The 13,238-nt window shown below is 48.7% G+C and overlaps 1 protein-coding gene across 11 annotated transcripts in view; it reads left to right on the forward strand.

The window, feature by feature from the left end:
• Nucleotides 1–13,238, forward strand: part of GRAMD1B (GRAM domain containing 1B) — a 154,594-nt gene that overhangs the window by 60,741 nt on the left and 80,615 nt on the right. The window contains exon 1 of one of the 11 annotated variants that reach the window (XM_064482161.1): nt 7,581–7,921. The exons of the other annotated variants lie outside the window; for them this stretch is intronic. Coding sequence (XP_064338231.1) covers nt 7,899–7,921 — 23 coding nt within the window. The 5' untranslated portion in view covers nt 7,581–7,898. Of the gene's footprint in view, nt 1–7,580; nt 7,922–13,238 lie in introns of those variants that run through there. 11 annotated transcript variants of the gene reach the window in all.

The following is a 13,238-nucleotide window of genomic DNA, read 5'->3' on the forward strand; positions in this document are numbered from 1 at the left end:
AGATCAAGGAAGATACTAGATTTATCACTGAAATACCATCATGATTTGCCTGGGTCATGAACACACTAGGCACTCAATGAGTTTAGTTATTGTTAAATAAATAAACAGCTGACCACCCTAACAGAAATAATCACAGAATAAAAATACAAAAATATCCCCAACAAAATAGGAAAAATGAGAAACTTTGTTTAGGAAAAGTAGATCCAGAAGCATAGAAATGGAGCCTGTGGTTCTTGCAGTAGGCAGTGGTGGTCTGAGGACACCAGTTGGGAATAATCATCATAATAATGGTTAAAATGTTTTGGACATTCACGATACTACGTCACGTCACGTGTTGTGTCACTGACTTAAGCTCACGGAGTGTTGTCATCATCACCTTTTTATAGATGGAGTCGAGGCACAGAGATCAAGGTCACACAGCTGTTAAGTATGAATTTGAACTCAAGTCTAATTCCAGAATCCTTGTGCTGAACCACAAAACCCACCTCGGGGACTGGGGTCAGGCCCGTGGCAGTTAGGAATGCAGTTCTTCCAGGCTCGTCCAGCTTCTCTGCCAACAGTAGATTCCTGTCTTGCCCTTGGGCAGGAGGTTTTCACTATTAAAATGAGTTAACACTCCATTCATCTGTTCGTTGGTGGTAACTCTAACGTGTAACTTGGTGGAGATAGAAGAACTCGCCTTTCGGTGGGAGGAGAGCAGGAAGCCGCTGACTCTGGGTGTGTGGGTGCTCCCTCCCGGAGGGAACCTGAGTTTATCAGCAGCCTCCTGGGTCCCTGACACCATCAGTCACCCTAAATTTCTCCAGAAAATAAACCAGGAGGAACAGGGCGGGTAATGAGAAATCTGCCCTGCTTCTTCCATCTGGCAGGAGATGCGTTTTCTTTTGTTATGAAAGTAAAGAGAGTGAGGAGTGAAATCAGGCCATGTTGCCCTCTCCTGGGGAGAGGGTTCCTTGGAGGTGTATGTATCCTTCCTGATGGGAGGGCGTGTACCTTTTAGAGGACGGCCTTCTGTCCAGCAGCAGAAGGCTCCCCGATGGAGAAGGCCGGCAGATCAGCCAGCACCGAGCCTGGTGGTGGGGAGTTGGGGAAGCGAGGAGTGGTTTTGGAGGGGAAGGGCAGGGGAAGGTAGGAGAGAGGGACCCCTCTCTGGGATTTCCATTGCCACAAAGAGCAGGGCCCAGGAAACCCCTGTCTCCTTTCATTCAGCCAGGAGGTCTCCATGGAGAAGGGGTGTCAGGAGCTGTTTCCATGGCAGGGGAGGGGGTTGAGAGAGCTTAGCTGGGTCCTGTGCATGGGCATGGGAGGCAGGTCCTGTCCTGGCCTGGCTGACAAGGAGAGGATCCTAGGCTAGAGAAAGCTGAGGGATGGGTGTTACCCTAGCAAAGGGCTTTGCTTTTTTAGCTTTTGCTTTGTTTACCAGCCCCCGCCTTATCTCAGGGCCAGGAGCAGCCACTTGTAGCGGGATGAGAGCTTGGCCTCCCCGGGCGTCAGTTTCTTCTTCCATTACGTGTGGCTTAGTAATACCTGCCCGGGCTGTCGGGAGAACGCAGACATAATGTGTGGGAGGCCGCCTTAAACTCTCGAGTGGACAGGCGTCCATCTGTGAAAGCCCTGGCCGCAGCTTCCATCCTGTCTCCCACCCTCTCGTCCACCTTGTTGGTGAAGCCACTGGGGGCAGGATGAAGCCCACTGGGGCTTGGCTTTGACCTTGTCCGTCCTGCTGGTTGCCTAAAGGAACATTCGGATTAGCAGATTGTGAAGGAGGGGAGAGGCAAGGAAGAATGGGGGGAGGTAAGTCTGTCTTTATTTTTTTAAGTATTAAAAAAATTATTAAAAGAAAAAACAAGAAAACTCCAGCATCCTAAGTGAAACCCTGGGGTTGCAGAGGCAGGAGGAAACATTCTGAACAGAGCCTGGCTTGCCTTCCCCACAAGCCTCCCCACCTCAGCTGCTCTGCAGCCTGGGCCACTCACCCTGCCCCCCACCCCACGGTGGGGCTGGAGGGCAGGGGTGTGTGCTCAGGAGGGGTGGGGCTGCCCCGAGGCTCCGGCTGGGTGCTGACACAGATGAACAGACCAGAAGGCAAGGCCAATGCCTGCAGCCCACACTGTCACCCCAGAGCCAGTGACTAATGGTGGCAGAGGGTGGGGAGGGAGTGGGGGGAGGAGGGGCCAGGGGAGTGGGGGGAGCACCTGATGGGCGCAGCTCTGGCCGCCTGCCGCCCCTCACACAGCCTCTATTGACTGCAGTTTGGAATTTGGAAGAGGATTCCGCTTGAGGACGGAGGAGGCTTGTTGTTGGAAGGGAGTGTTTAGGAGGCCGCTCCCTCCCCCGCTGCTCCTCGAGCTAGCTTCCTGACCTCCAAAATGCTCCTTAAATATAACACTCTCAGCGCCTGACGACTCCCCTGCCTGAGCTCGAAGCTTTGATTCCCCAACGGGTGACTGCGGCACGGCTCTGCCCCAGTTTTGCCGGCTCCTAGAGGCACACAGCTTGGCCCTGGCCCTGCGGCCCGCCTCTCCCCAGGAGCAGGGGCAGAGGGAGGGCAGTGCAGATCCAAGAGCGAGAGAGGAGAGCCTCAGGGACCACGTCGTCCATCTATTTTCTGCTCCAGATTTGCTCCCAGTGACTTCCCAAGGTCACGAGGAGGCGTGAGCTTCTAGTGCTGAAAAGAGGCGCTGGTGGGGAGGTGGGAGTCCCGAGGGCCGGGTTTTGGCATGGGCTCCCAGCTTCTAGGTTGCCCTTGGCTATGGGCCTTGGGTGTTTGCACCAGCCGCATGTTCTGGTTGAGAGACCTCTCCCACCATTCTAGTGCCCACTCGTGATGAGGCAAGAAACGCCAGTCGTGTTTTTGTTGGATTAGAAAAGGAACAGTACCAGGGTGAGTGGGACCTTTAGGCTCCTAGGAGGCCAGGAGAACCTCAGAGCAGCTCAAATCAAATAGGAACTGTTTTCCAACCTTCATTCCAAGCCCAGTAAAGTTTGGAAGGAACCATTGTAGCAAGAAGCTTAGAGTGATACCAGCCGACCTTCTGTTAATCAGACCTTGTTTTGAACTTAAGAGTCGTGAAAATGCAGAGAACGCAAAACATTGTCAAAGTCACTCCTTCCCCCATGGCCACCCCGCCCTTTCATCAAGTCTCTTCACAAAAACCCGTAGGGAAAGATTGGTGTCAGGTGTTTTCTAATTACTTTGTTTATTTTTAAGTTGTTTTCGCTTAATACTGAATGGGTATAAAGATTCCTTATAAAACATTAGATATGTGTGAAGTATACAGAAAGAAGAAACCGGAGACAGCTGCACCTCCTACCTGTCCTGCCGACCACCTCATCTTCCCTCCCTCCGGAGTGACCCCTCCCTGAACACTGAGTTTGTCATTCCCCTGGCATTTCATTTTGTGGATACAGAATATCTGTCTATACGGATTCCGTATGCTTGTGGGATTACAGAGTCTATCTGTCTATTATCTTACATGTTCTTCAGCTGTATTTGTGTGTGTGTGTCTGTAAAATCATACTGTAGACATTCTTCGTTGATTTGCTTCCACTGTTCAACACTGAGCTTTATCCACTTTGTTGCATGTGACAGTAATTTTTACATTTTCTGTATGCTATTGCTATATTCTATCCCACATTAAGAAAATACTGCAGTTAATTACCCTTTCTTTTGCTGCCTTTTTTCTCCCCAGTTTTTCAGTTGGTTTCTGCAAACGGCATCCCATGCTGTGTGAAGTCTCTCTTGTGCGTGTCCTAATGTGAGTTTCTTCAGTCAGCGGGGTGGACCCCTTAGGTGTCAGGGGACACATTTCTGCAACACGACTGCGTAGTACCAAAGTTTTCTTAGGTCTTCGAACATTGTACTAGCTCCTTTCCAGCCTTGATACTGTTAGACTTTAAAATTTTTGGCCAATCACATGGATAGGAGATGGCATCTCATTGAAGTTTAAATTTGCATTTTCCTAAATACTAATGAAGTTGAGCACCTTTTATATGTTTATTGATCATTTCCTGTTCGGAAAGTGCTTATTCTGATCATTTGCCTATTTTTCTAATTGTGTTTCTTTTTCTTATTGATGGGTAAATTTTTTAAAATAAATTCTGTGGACAGCTCCTTTTTCTTTTCTTTTCTTTTTCTTTCTTTTTTTTTTTAGACAAAAAGCGTGATATAAGCAAGATTTTTATTAGTGAAGTGAAAAAAAAATAGTGAAAAATAGTACACTCCTGAGAATTGAGAGAATTCCAAGAGAGGAAAAATGGCCTGACAGCTCCTTTTTCAATTAACGTATGTTACACATATCTTCTCCCAGAAAAACCTTGTCTTTTCTAGGATCAGTTTTGATGATCAGATGTTCTTAATTTTGCTGTGGTCACAGTCTTCTCCTTTTTGGACATTGCTTTTTTGTGGATTGCTTAGGAAATTCTCAAGCAATAATCTGTGCGGGGATCCGTTTGTGATTATGACTTAATCGGAGATTGTTTTTCCTCCTCATTCACTCACTGTCAAGGTTGAAGACAGACAGTTTTCCTTTTAGAACCTTAGCAGTACTGTGTGTTTTGAGTTCATCCTTTGGACGACGGTAGAGCCAGCAGGGCCCACTTTTAAAAAGGAGCCCTCCCCGTACGCCTCTCACAGGAGTGGGTTTTTGGCGTTGTCTCTTGTCCACTGTGTGACGTGAGGCCATGGAAACCAAAGCCCAATCTCACAAGTTTTGCAAATGCCCTCGAGAAGATGCAGCCTCAAGACGTTCCTTGATTTTCTGGGTTTCTGCCCTCGCTACATTTGTGCCTCTAAATATTCCTCACTATTTTGATAGCTCATCAGGCATTTTAAAAGAATTCCTTTCTTTCTAAATGTTTTATTTTATGCAGCACTTTTTGGTTGTTGTTAGCAGGGAGGACCATCAGGGATATCTAGCCTGCCATATTGCCAGAAATGGAAATCTGAATTTAGTTTCCTCTAGAAATTCTTGCCCTTCCTGCAATACAGATATTAAGGAACAGATTCTGCCAGATTGCAGAGTCAGGCAGAAGCAGGAGAATCTAATGCATTTGCCTGCTCATGTACAGATTAATGTAGAATTAAGTCAGTGCTGACAGCTTGCTGGTCAGGGAACTTTTCAGACCATGCAAAACAGACTGTCCTCTATGAGAAGATAAAAGAGGGAAAATACATTAAATGAGGAAGCTCAGAGCACTCCTCACATCACATATAAACACAGTGACATGCAAGCCAGCTAAACTCATCAGTGAGCGAAAGAGGAAGCCTGCTTGATGTAGCTTCCTTTTTACCTGTTTGCCTGGATTCTTTTTGTTCCGGAAACATATGAGCTCTTATAATCAGCTTGTTGGATAGAGAAAGTTTTTTGTTTTGTTTTGTTTTATAAACATATGTCATGATGGAGAGACTGGATTTTGGAGTTGGATGTGTCTGCATTAAAATCCCAGGCTTGCAGCTTGTTGGCTGATGGGCATTAGGTGAATCAAGACACCACACTCTTTAGTTTTCGGCTGCATGATCTGGAAAATAATAATGATTAACTACGTCATAATATGGATGTGAGGATTAAATGAGATAATGCATGTAAAATGCTTGGCATGAACCCTGGCATGATAAACCCTCAATAAATTCTTACTAAGAGTTGTGAAGCAAAGGAGAGTTAAAAAAAAAAAAAACCCAATCAGGTAAAGAGTAAAAGCTAAAGAATTTTAACATTACAATAATGTGATTCTTAGTGTAAGGCTTGGAAAGCTTTGATCCCGGTTTTGTGTGTCACCTGCGATCAGAGGGGGGGGGGGGCAGGATGAGTAGTCTTACTTACCTGGAGTACTGTAAGTGACATGTCTCAGGCCTGGGTCAAATGTCCTGGGAGATCCTTTGAGTGACTTGTCTGGGTCCTAAAGGAGAACTCGATGAAATTCTGGAATCTCTTGCATCCTTACAATACCTAGGCTGCAAGTATGGCAAGGGTAAGGCTCAAGGAGCTTTAAAAACGTAACTCCAGATGTGTCCAGAAGACCTCAAAACACTTCAGTGTTTTCTGGCGTGGTGGGGGTGAGGGGGTTGCTATGGGTGGAGGGCAATTCCATCACCCAAGGCTGCTTTGGGAATCCATCTCTGAAAGCTCAGGATCCCTTCAAGAGTATTTCTGCAGGACCATCTGGACATGAGACTGCAGTGTTTCAGTTAGGTTTGAATAAGGTCTCTTCAGTTAAACACTTGCTTATCAGACCCCTACTGTGTGCAGGCCCTCCTTGTCACCAGGGAGATAGAGCTGAACCAGTATACAGCCCTTGCCTACAGGGAGCTGACCGTCTGCAAGGAGGAGGGCAGTTAATAAACAGTAATTACAAGTACAGGGAGTGTTACCAGTGGGAATCTGCATTCCAGTTTTTCTTAAGACTATCACCTGAGAGGGTCACAAGTGTACATGGTGTGCACAATACAGCACAAATGGATATCTAGACTGCTTTGGGGCAAGTTGCAGGGTGGAGGCTTACTATGGTTCAGTTGAAGGTTGCTATGTCATAATTAATCTCCTTTTTGTTCATCCTCACCCATCCGCATTATTGACCCAGATAGTCAGTAATCTAGGGGAGGACAAAAAGGAATCAGAGCCAGGGAAGTTGTTGGGGCTGGAACTCCAGGGCCCCAGCTTGGAGGATTTTAAGAAGAGCCATTCCCCCTCTCTCGCGAATTGTATGTTCCAGTTGGAAGTTGAAAAACTCAGTCCCTCGTCACTTGATGCGTGGCTGGTCCTTGTCTTCGTGGAGCCCTGTACTGGTGATAAAGTGTTGTTTAAATCCTACGCCAGGCCTTTGTGGCCACCTTGAAAGGATCCGTGGCCCCAGGTGATTGGGGGCGCTGCTGGGCCACCCTAAGTTGCTGCCTCGCCCCGGCCCCAGAACCCAGAAGTCACGGCCAGGCGATTTCCCCAGCGGGGACAGAACTGTGCGTTGTGTGCGCTGTGAACTGCCGGGATCGCAGCGGCAGCCGCAGCCCCGCCGCGAGCCGCGCTCGCCCCGCCTCGCTGGGGAGAGGGCAAGGAGTCTATTTAAGGTGGTCTTATGCTGCTGCCTGCTTTCAGACCTAGGCCCCTAGCCACTCAGGTCGGCTTAGCTTTGGATTCCCAGGGTCTGCAGGGGGCCTGGGGGCGAGGCTCCCTTCCCGCTAGGGGTGGGGCATTTTAACCCTTCAGCGGATGCCCACGAAAGTGCTCATCTTCAGATATTTCTGCCCGTCTCCTCTTCCTTCTCTGGCACCTCATTGCTTACTAACCTTCTCCCTGACTTTCTGTCCCATCCTGGGACAAAACATGTGCTGTGTCTTTAAATGGGCGGAAGTGGCTGGCAGTGCTTTGCTTGGGTACTGCATTGATTAGGAGATTATATGGAGCTGCAGGAGCTGCCGCCTGGGGGAAGAGAGGTGCAGATTCTACTGGGTTTTTGCTCTCCTCCCGGGCTCTCCTTGGGTTCCTTCCCCAGGGCTGCCTTGAGTTGGCGGCGTGAGGTGAGGGTGGGTGGGTGGCCGGCCTGCCTGCCTGTTGACAGCAACTCCAGGGCTTGTTTTGCAGCCTCGCCAGCATTACCCATCCTCATCAGGAACTGGCGGTGGCAGCAGCCGCTCGGGCAGGCAGCTCCAGCCCCAGGCTGGGTTTGCAGAAGCTGTCCTTTGCCTTTTAGCCCAGCTTTCAGCCAGGAACGAACAGGGAAGGAGGGAAGGTGGCAGCGCTTCCTCTGGCTGGTGCTCGTTCTGCTTTCTCTTTCTGTGTTCGAGTCACATTACATGGGATTCTGTTCTTTTGGGACTTCGTCATCTTTTCAAATATGTCCTGGGACCTCCAGAGCTGCTCCCGGGATGCTAAGGACATGGTCAGTGGATTATCGTGACTGTACTAATGAAAGGATTCAAGCTGTCCTGGTGAGTAGAGAAGGGGTATGGCATCTTGCCCTGCCCTTGTCTTTCTTCAACCCTGTGTCCCCCCAGCACCTCAGCTTCCTTAAGAGGGGTTTCCTGCAGACAGGCCCCTCTCCCTAGGTGTGTGTCGAGGGGTTAAGGTGGGGTTCACACACTCTACAAAGTTGGGTAGCCCTCTCTGACTCAGCCCAGCTTCTGCACTGATGCAGATCTTCTGCCAGCATCTTCCTGGGGGAGGGGCTCTGTGGAAGCTGGGGGGCTATGGAGAAAATCAAACTGCAGCTGAAAAAAGTCTCCAACTTTGAGGGGGCTGGAGGGTGGCAAACACTGAGGGAACTTGATAAAGAAAGAAACCTTTCACAGGCATCTGCATTAAGCTGGCAGAGCAGACTTTCTCTGCCCAGCAGACATCCCGAGGGGCCTTTCTCACCCTGCTCCGTAGGGCGCCCTCAGCCCTGGTGGGCAATCTCTGACCTCAGGGGCTTCTCTCTGAGGGGAGTCATGAGGGGCCAGCCTCTAACCTCTAGCGTGCCAGGTGTCCAGAGGAGAGCGGACTGCCCCCATGCCACAGCACGCACACCCCCGGGGGCCTTGCAAGTCCCTCTTCCTCCTGCTTTGGGGTGTGGGGTACTGGTGTTGTAGCCACAAAAGTAGTCAGAGTATTTTTATCTTCCACTTAAAAACTAAACCCCCTACCTCTCCCTCTTCTCCTCTGAATCAGATGGGTGGGTGAGCTGGCTTTTTATCTGGTTGAGCAGCTGGCAGTTTTGCTTGGGCAAACTTTGCCGCTCCCTGCAGGGTGGTCTGGGCAGCTCAGAGAAGGGCTCCTTGGCTGGGGTTGAAGCTTCCTCTCATTGGAGGCAGTGGAGGGTGGGAGGAGGAGAAAGCCTGGGGGTGCTCCCTGCAGGGATGCAGCCTGGCAGGCCTAGCTGGGGGTTGGGGGGTCACCTCTCTGGATTGGAGGGTGATTGTCAGAGTCGGGGTCAGTATTGGAGAGTTTAATGCAGGGATTCCTAGCCTGGCTCTAGGCCATATCTATCTGCAGAACCCTACCCCAGTTCAACCCTGTTAGAATCAGTCTAGTCTAGCCCTCCTCCTTTAGGCAGGAGGGTCCTTTAGTGGAAAGATACTTTAGGAAAGATACTTTGCGGAAGGGAGGTGAGGAGGAGCTTAGTTCCTGCAGGCTTCACTCTCCATAACTAACTGTGAGGTCCCAAGTGGTGGTACACACCGAGGACCACCCCGCCTGGAGCCTCCGCTTCTCAGGATCTGGCGTCTCTCCCTCTTATGTTTAATCTTGTGCTGAAAGCCCCTCCGCGTCTAAGAAAGGGAGGTAGAGGTGCTGTGGTGCCATCCCTGCCCTTGCTGTCCTGTGGGGCAGGATCCCTGTTCCGTCAGGGTTGGAAGCTGTTAGCAGGCCCGTCAGCCTCTGGAGCTGCCCCTTTATTCCTCGGCAGAGCCGAGCAGGGCCTGTGACTTGGATGAGGCCTCCGAGGAGAGCCCAGGTGCTGCTTGGAGAGCGGGGACACTGGCTCGTCATCAGAAATCGCTCAGCCTTCCTCCGTGCCCCTGCTGTCAGCACACCCAGGTCGGGGCTGCGGGGTGCTTGGCTGTCATTCAGGATGAGACATCACTTTCACGCAGGAAGCTTCTCTGCTCAGCCCCGGCTGGTCCCTTGGGGACATGCAGAGATGTTTGCCTTTAAAAATCTGCCTTGAATATCTCTTGATGCATTTGAACAGGAGAGCAGTGTTACGCTGGGAACTGCAATTGGGGTAACCTTGTCCTTTTCAGCCAGATAAAATGTTACCAGGATGGGTAAATTGTGTATGTATGCCTGCCTGGGTACCGTTAGATCCCGGGATTCACCATCTCATCAGGTATAGGTTTATCAGTCCATTTTGGCCCAGGGGCCGGACTTTGTAGTTGTGTTGTGGGTGTTTGGGCTGGAAATGCTGCTCCCTTTGGTGGGGTCCCATGTCAAGGTACTTTCTACTCTCCCAAAAGGGAGACTTGTAAAAAACAAGGCAACAGATGTATTGACTGCCTTGCTTTGGATAACGCTGTCTGCATGTGGAAGAGGATGGAATGAATTAACTTTCTAATGTTTGAATCTCTTCTAGAAATGCCTACTGTGTGTTAGCAAAATAGAACATGATGGTAATGCTGACAGCTATCATCATCATCATCATGGCAACTAACATTTACTGAGTGCTCACCACGTGTCAAGTACCGTGTTAAGCACATTACACGTATTGAGTCATGTAGTGCCCACAGCGTTACGACTAAGGTCCCCACTTTACATAGAGAGGAAACGGACACAGAGAGGTTAAGTAACCTGATTGGACGCATACAGATAGGAATCTGGCTTTGTAGGGAATTTTTCCCAGAGATTTACTTGTTCTTGGTTGTTTCTCTATAGAAACGCACTTTCCTCTGTATTATATGTATGTGTGTGTGTGTGTGTGTGTGTGTGTGTATACTATATGTTGGCTTTTTTATTTCTGTTTTGCTCTCTCTTTGCCTTGGATTTTTTTTTTTTCGGTTAGTTAATTAGGCTTTTTAAAGCATATGGAAGTCTCATCCAATTCTTACCATAAGCCCATGAAGCGGCTGAGATCTCCATTTTAGAGCTGGGAAAACTGAGATACAGAGTGGTAAAGGGCTTTGACTAAATTCTTGCAACTAGTGAGTGAAAAGGCCAGGGTGCAAACTCTTATTACTTGACCATTATTTCAGTGTTGCAACTATCAGAGCAACAGCCAGGTGTATCTGGTTAGACCCACTTCCCCACAGAGCAGGATCAAGGTCTGTAAATCTGTTCTTCATCTACCCCTTCGTGCCATAAGTGTTGACCGAGTAATTATTATTTTCACAGCCCTGAGCTTAGGCACTGTCAGGGGTGAAAAACTGAAGGATGTTGCCTCTGACCTTTAGGGACACCGATGAGGTTATCACATGGGATGCTTTTGAATGAAGCTGATCAAGATACAAGTCTGTGATTGACAAGTAGCTAGAAATCCTTCCCCCAATCCAAGCTCCCCCTCATTCGGGCAGGGGCTTTAGGCTCTCCCAAAAGACGATTGTGTGATTCCATCTCCTGATAACTTGGTGAGCAAGGTAAAGGCTGCGGGGGAGGAGACTGTGAGAGGAGGTGGCACAGAACGCCCACAGAGCTGTGCCAGAGCAGAACTGTGGGACACGGAATTTGGAAGCCAAATACATTTTTTAAAGAACACTTCCCCAGTCCTCCTTAGCTTCTACATGGTTAATTTTTTCTTTTTTTTTGGTACAAGTATGATGTAAAGCTGTTCCCAATTCCTTTAGAGCTTCAGAACCTCAACCACTGAAAGTCTCCAGTTTCGTGGGGCTGCCCCCTGTACAGATTGTTTTGGCCCCCACGGGACTTGGCAGCCTGTAGTGACATCTGTCTTGATTTCTCTGTCCTCACGTTCCTGGTCCTCACATCTTTTGGGCTTCGCGGGGCAGGCTCCTCGGTGCGCCAGGGGCTGTGACACAGCTTCAGGGGAGTCAGTGTGCTGGAAGAATTTCATTCGGCAAAAAAAACGGAGTAAAGAGAGTCTAGTTCTTGGCACACAGAGTGGGGGAAGCATTTTCTGTGGCCAGGTCTCAGTCCACAGATGAGAGGAATTTCGAGGTTGTCATTGTGTTTGAGTGGGTGAGTGCACCGTCATGCGACTTCACACTGTTTATTTAGGAATGTGAAGGCTGTGTGAGAGCACCTGTCACTTATGCTTTTACCGGGTAACTGGGGACAGGACTTCATTTTGCCCGCATCCATATTTCGTGGAGATTGATGGCCAGCTGTATTTATTTGATCCCACGAAAGGAGAAATAAATGGTGGGGTTGCAGCAGGAAGGACTTAAATTAGACGTAAGGAAAAAGTTGGGAATTTCTGGAGTGTTAAGCTCAGGACATATATTTAACTTTCAAGGCCCTTCCTGTGAGGTTTCCTCTAGGGGAGGGGAAACCTGGACCTGGCTCTGCATACCCCCTTGAGAACCACGCAGCCCCGCTCTGCACTTGGCTACCAGGAGGTGAGGGCTGGGGTAGCCGGAGATTCTGGAAAGCCAACTCCTGAGTGAGTCTTGTCACCACCTTTTGACCTGCTGGGTGGCCTTAGTAGGTAACTTCTGTTTGCCTTGGGTGGTGGCTGTCTTGAAGGTGGGATTGAATAACAGTGCTGGGCAGATTAGTGGGTCTCATGGGTCTCTCGGCTTTCTTTTTACTAACAGTTTAAAAAAAGGCCACGGTTCCGATAGAGCGGGTTGCTTGTGATGTGTGTGGCCCCTGGTGCCCTGCTTTAGCCAGCAGGAGACACTAAAAATAAACCTTTATTTGAAAATACTAAACATTCATTTACAAAAATCACCTAGCAGGCACACCTCTTGCTAACAGTGTGAGATTTACTTTATTATTTGATGGGTGGGGAATTAGAGTTTTCCCATGGTCTGGTAAATCCAGGGCACTGAGTACTGGTCACCTAAGCATTTAAATCCCTTGAGTGATCAGGACAGCTTAGGGCAATGACCAGATCTTCTGACTCTGCAGATTTCTTAAAAAGACAGGCCTTTCCTACCTCTTCCCCAGGGTTTTTCTTTGGGAAACTGCGTCTGACTTGAAATAAGCAACACGAAACGTTATTTGCTTTGGTTTTTTGTTTTTGTTTTTGTCATCATCATTATTACTTAAGAAGGAACAGATTTACTGTATTAAAATGTAAGCTTCTGGATGGCAGAGATTGTGTCACACAGATCAGATTACGAGCACTCGAGATTCTTTGCTGCTGGCTAGAAACTCTTCCTCCTGGCCATTATGAGACTTCTTACCACTGCATTTTATTGCTGGAAGAGATGATTTAGGGCTTCTCCTGATAGAACTTGAAGAAGAGAAGAACGCTTCTGATTTCTTGCTAAATTGTCCAGAAGCCTGGACATTAGTCCCCTAAATGAGTTGTTAAGGTGAAAGGATGTGATAAACAAGGTATTGCCAGGTGTTTTTCTGTTTATGTATCCTTAATGCTGTTCTTTGGTTTGTATTTGCAGAAAGATGTTGAATTGAACTAGGTAGGGTAGGTTATGCTATGATGAAAACCACCACCTCACCTCTACCCGCAAACTCAGTAGCTGTAGCTCATCAAAAGTTAGTTTTTGACCACTCTAAATCCCTCCAAGACTCTGGAAAACTCTCCAGGGATGCCATCCTCTGTGTGGAAGCTCAGCGATCCAGGCTGCAGAATCTCCTGGCACCTCCTCTACAGTCATCACAGGGGGAGGAGAGCGTGCCTCTTAAATCCTC

Source organism: Camelus dromedarius, chromosome 34 (genome assembly GCF_036321535.1).
Source record: "Camelus dromedarius isolate mCamDro1 chromosome 34, mCamDro1.pat, whole genome shotgun sequence".
Taxonomy (NCBI): Eukaryota; Metazoa; Chordata; class Mammalia; order Artiodactyla; family Camelidae; genus Camelus; species Camelus dromedarius.